The sequence below is a fragment of the Oncorhynchus clarkii genome, chromosome 18 (genome assembly GCF_045791955.1).
Source record: "Oncorhynchus clarkii lewisi isolate Uvic-CL-2024 chromosome 18, UVic_Ocla_1.0, whole genome shotgun sequence".
NCBI classification, from domain to species: domain Eukaryota; kingdom Metazoa; phylum Chordata; class Actinopteri; order Salmoniformes; family Salmonidae; genus Oncorhynchus; species Oncorhynchus clarkii.
Window position 1 is genome coordinate 60420404 of NC_092164.1, and position 4624 is coordinate 60425027.

General features: G+C 47.1%; 1 protein-coding gene across 1 annotated transcript; it reads left to right on the top strand.

Annotated features, from left to right (window-relative positions):
- The first annotated feature begins 1486 nt into the window (after positions 1–1486).
- On the top strand, positions 1487–4205 carry LOC139372386 (uncharacterized). Its single transcript, XM_071112096.1, has 2 exons — positions 1487–1631; positions 1786–4205. The coding sequence occupies exons 1-2, from the start codon at positions 1487–1489 to the stop codon at positions 4203–4205; spliced, it is 2565 nt and encodes an 854-aa protein (XP_070968197.1).
- Positions 4206–4624: the final 419 nt, after the last annotated feature.

Here is a 4624-nt window from a genome sequence, read left to right on the forward strand (position 1 = left end):
ATCCTTAAGCCATTTTGCCACAACTTTGGAAGTATGCTTGGGGTCATTGTCCATTTGGAAGACCCATTTGCGACCAAGCTTTAACTCCCATATTGATGTCTTGAGATGTTGCTTCAATATATCCGTATCATTTTCCTTCCTCATGAGGCCATCTATTTTGTGAAGTGCACCAGTCCCTCCTGCAGCAAAGCACCCCCACACCATGATGCTGCCACCCCCGTGCTTCACGGTTGGGATGGTGTTCTTCGGCTTGCAAGCCTCCCCCTTTTTCCTCCAAACATAACGATGGTCATTATGGCCAGTTCTATTTTTGTTTCATCAGAGGACATTACTCCAAAAAGTACGATCTTTATCCCCATGTGCAGTTGCAAACCCTTCTCTGGCTTTTTTATGGTGGTTTTGGAGCAGTGGCTTCTTCCTTGCTGAACGGCATTTCAGGTTATGTCGAAACAGGACTCATTTTACTGTGGATATAGATACTTTTGTACCTGTTTCCTCCAGCATCTTCACAAGATCCTTTGCTGTTGTTCTGGGATTGATTTGCATTTTTCGCACCAAAGTACGTTCATCTCTAGGAGACAGAACGCGTCTCCTTCCTGAGCGGTATGAAGGCTGCGTGATCCCATGGTGTTTATACTTGTGTTCTATTGTTCGTACAGATGAACATGGTACCTTCAGGCATTTGGAAATTGCTCTCAAGGCTGAACCAGACTTGTGGAGGTCTACAAAAAAATTCTGATGTCTTGGCTGATTTCTTTTGATTTACCCATGATGTCATGCAGATAGGCACCATGTTTGAAGGTAGGCCTTGAAATAAATCCACAGGTACACCTCCAATTGACTCAAATTATGTCAATTTGTATATCAGAAGCTTCTAAAGCCATACCATAATTTTCTGGAATTTTCCAAGCTGTTTAAAGTCACAGGCAATTTAGTGTATGTAAACGTCTGACCCACTGGAATTGTGATACAGTGAAATAATCTGCCTGTAAACAATTGTTGGAAAAATTACTTGATGTCCTAACTGAAGCATAGTTAGACAAATGCTTTCTAGACCAGACATGAGTAAATGTGTCAGAGTCTGACTATTTGCTGTGTGGTCATGCTGAAGGTTTAGACAGATGACAGAATAAACCAAAGGGTTCTCAAATCCAAGCCAAAGTTATATCAAGTCCCCAAACCTTTTCATGCCATCGAAACATTGTTTACTTACTGCCTTCTTCAAACACACATTCTATAACATCCACTTTAAACACTATCTGAAAGACAGTAAGCCCAATCAAAACCATTTACCAATTAAAGAATATAGTAATATTGATCTTGTCCAGACCAATTTTATTACTGAAGAGTCCATGGCTAAAACAAGTTCAATGGCCAGACGACGAACTCCAACTCACCCAATGTTTTCTTCTTCATTTATCAGATGTGAGTAGCAGTGATACATCCACAGACACAAGCAGTGAGTCACCAATTCATTTGAATGGAAATGAAGCACACTGACTACTGGGGATTTCCTGATAATTACCGTAATGGTGACTTCAATGACAGCATCAAAGTCACCCGTCCTTGTCTTCCAGATGGAGATACCAGCGTGGAAACCACAGGCAGTCCTGATGCCCCTGATGCCCCAGGTGAGGCCTAGGAGTAAAATACACAAATGTCAAAGATAAGGGTTAAGGCCAAAGGTCGAAATCATTAGAGTGCAGGATGTAGTTATTACGATTAGTTATGAGGATGTATGGCAATTTGTATTTCAACTTAATGCAGTAGAATATTTTCTCACAGGCAAGTTCTGCATGCTGTGCTGTACTGAAGACTGCATCGAGGAAAGCAGCCATGTCGGGAGCCAAGGTTGTTGGGTGCCCTGTATGGAGGCATGTTGGAAGGAATGTATGGAGCCCTATATGGATCTCTGTATGGAGCCCTGTACACAGGATTCGTCAAAGGTGTGCGACAGTAAGGGGGACATTAATGAGGACAGTAAGGGGGACATTAATGAGGACAGTAAGGGAGACAATAAGGAGGACAGTAAGAGGGATGGTAAGGGAGGCAGTAAGGAGGACAGTAAGAGGGACATGAAGGAGTACAGTAAGGGAGACAGTAAGGGAGACGGTAAGGGGGACGGTAAGGGAGACAGTAAGGGAGACAGTAAGAGAGACAGTAAGGGAGACGGTAAGGGGGGCGGTAAGGGAGACAGTAGGGGAGACGGTAAGGGGGACGGTAAGGGAGACAGTAAGGGAGACAGTAGGGGAGACGGTAAGGGGGGCGGTAAGGGAGACAGTAAGGGAGACACTGAGGACAGTAAGGGGGACGGTAAGGGAGACGGTAAGGGAGACGGTAAGGGGGACGGTAAAGGGGACGGTAAGGGAGACACTGAGGACAGTACGAGGGACGGTAAGGGAGACGGTAAGGGAGACGGTAAAGGGGACGATAAGGGAGACAGTAAGGGAGACGGTAAGGGGGACGGTAAGGGAGACAGTAAGGGAGACACTGAGGACAGTACGAGGGACGGTAAGGGAGACGGTAAGGGAGACGGTAAGAGGGACGATAAGGGAGGCGGTAAGGGAGGCGGTAAGAGGGACAGTAAGGAGGACATTAAGGGAAACAGTAAGGAGGACGGTAAGAGGGACAGTAATGAGGACAGTAAGAGGGACGGTAAGGGAGGCGGTAAGGAGGACAGTAAGGAGGACAGTAAGAGGGATGGTAAGGGAGGCAGTAAGGAGGACAGTAAGGAGGACAGTAAGAGGGATGGTAAGGGAGGCAGTAAGGAGGACAGTAAGGAGGACAGTAAGAGGGATGGTAAGGGAGGCAGTAAGGAGGACAGTAAGAGGGACGGTAAGGGAGGCGGTAAGGAGGACAGTAAGGAGGACAGTAAGAGGGATGGTAAGGGAGGCAGTAAGGAGGACAGTAAGGAGGACAGTAAGAGGGATGGTAAGGGAGGCAGTAAGGAGGACAGTAAGGAGGACAGTAAGAGGGATGGTAAGGGAGGCAGTAAGGAGGACAGTAAGGAGGACAGTAAGAGGGATGGTAAGGGAGGCAGTAAGGAGGACAGTAAGGAGGATGGTAAGGGAGGCAGTAAGGAGGACAGTAAGAGGGATGGTAAGGGAGGCAGTAAGGAGGACGGTAAGGGAGGCAGTAAGGAGGACAGTAAGAGGGATGGTAAGGGAGGCAGTAAGGAGGACAGTAAGAGGGATGGTAAGGGAGGCAGTAAGGAGGACAGTAAGGAGGATGGTAAGGGAGGCAGTAAGGAGGACAGTAAGAGGGATGGTAAGGGAGGCAGTAAGGAGGACAGTAAGGAGGATGGTAAGGGAGGCAGTAAGGAGGACAGTAAGAGGGATGGTAAGGGAGGCAGTAAGGAGGACAGTAAGAGGGATGGTAAGGGAGGCAGTAAGGAGGACAGTAAGGAGGACAGTAAGAGGGATGGTAAGGGAGGCAGTAAGGAGGACAGTAAGGAGGACGGTAAGGGAGGCAGTAAGGAGGACAGTAAGAGGGATGGTAAGGGAGGCAGTAAGGAGGACAGTAAGGAGGACGGTAAGAGGGATGGTAAGGGAGGCAGTAAGGAGGACAGTAAGAGGGATGGTAAGGGAGGCAGTAAGGAGGACAGTAAGGAGGACAGTAAGGAGGACAGTAAGAGGGATGGTAAGGGAGGCAGTAAGGAGGACGGTAAAGGAGGCAGTAAGGAGGACAGTAAGAGGGATGGTAAGGGAGGCAGTAAGGAGGACAATAAGGAGGACAGTAAGAGGGATGGTAAGGGAGGCAGTAAGGAGGACAGTAAGAGGGATGGTAAGGGAGGCAGTAAGGAGGACAATAAGGAGGACAGTAAGAGGGATGGTAAGGGAGGCAGTAAGGAGGACATTAAGGGAAACAGTAAGGAGGACGGTAAGAGGGACAGTAATGAGGACAGTAAGAGGGACAGTAAGGAGGACGGTAAGGGAGCGAGTAAGGAGGACAGTAAGAGGGACGGTAAGGGAGACAATAAGGGGGACAGTAAGAGGGACAGTAAGGAAGTCGATAAGGGGGACAGTAAGAGGGACGGTAAGGAACTCGATAAGGGAGACAATAAGGGGGACAGTAAGAGGGACGGTAAGGAAGTCGATAAGGGAGACAATAAGGGGGACAGTAAGAGGGACAGTAAGGGGGTTAGTAAGGGAGACAGTAAGGGGGACAGTAAGGGAGACAGTAAGAGGGAAAGTAAAAGACAGTAAGTGTGAGTGTAGTCTAAAATTGCTCTTAAGTTCCTTAGCCCTCCCTTGGCCCTCAAAATGGGGAAGGTGTCTACAGAGATACAATTGAATTATTATGCTGTTTTGATGTGCATAACATTTTTCCCCACTTTTTTGACTGTATTGTTGTTGTTTTTAACTTCCTTTTTTGAGATCCTCTCTAGTGTTTACAGGACATAAGGGTCTGATTGGTGAAATCAATGCTAGCAGTAATATACAGAATGACAATGTATGAGAAGTAATGTGTCGCTGCAATACTGACAAGTAATGTATCCAATTCCAATGATAATGAGTACATGATGCGTGAGATGTTCAATAAAGAATCATTTCTGTGATGTGGATTTTTGCCACTATGCACAACCTGTCTCCAGGGCTAAGCCTCTCCCCCTTCAGAAGAAGGC

Bases quoted from the DNA above. Each gene is read 5' to 3' on its own strand.
- LOC139372386 (XM_071112096.1), top strand. From the start codon at position 1,487: ATGAAGCACACTGACTACTGGGGATTTCCTGATAATTACCGTAATGGT. The intron at 1,632-1,785 runs GTGAGGCCTAGG...ATTTTCTCACAG, and splicing joins TGATGCCCCTGATGCCCCAG to GCAAGTTCTGCATGCTGTGC.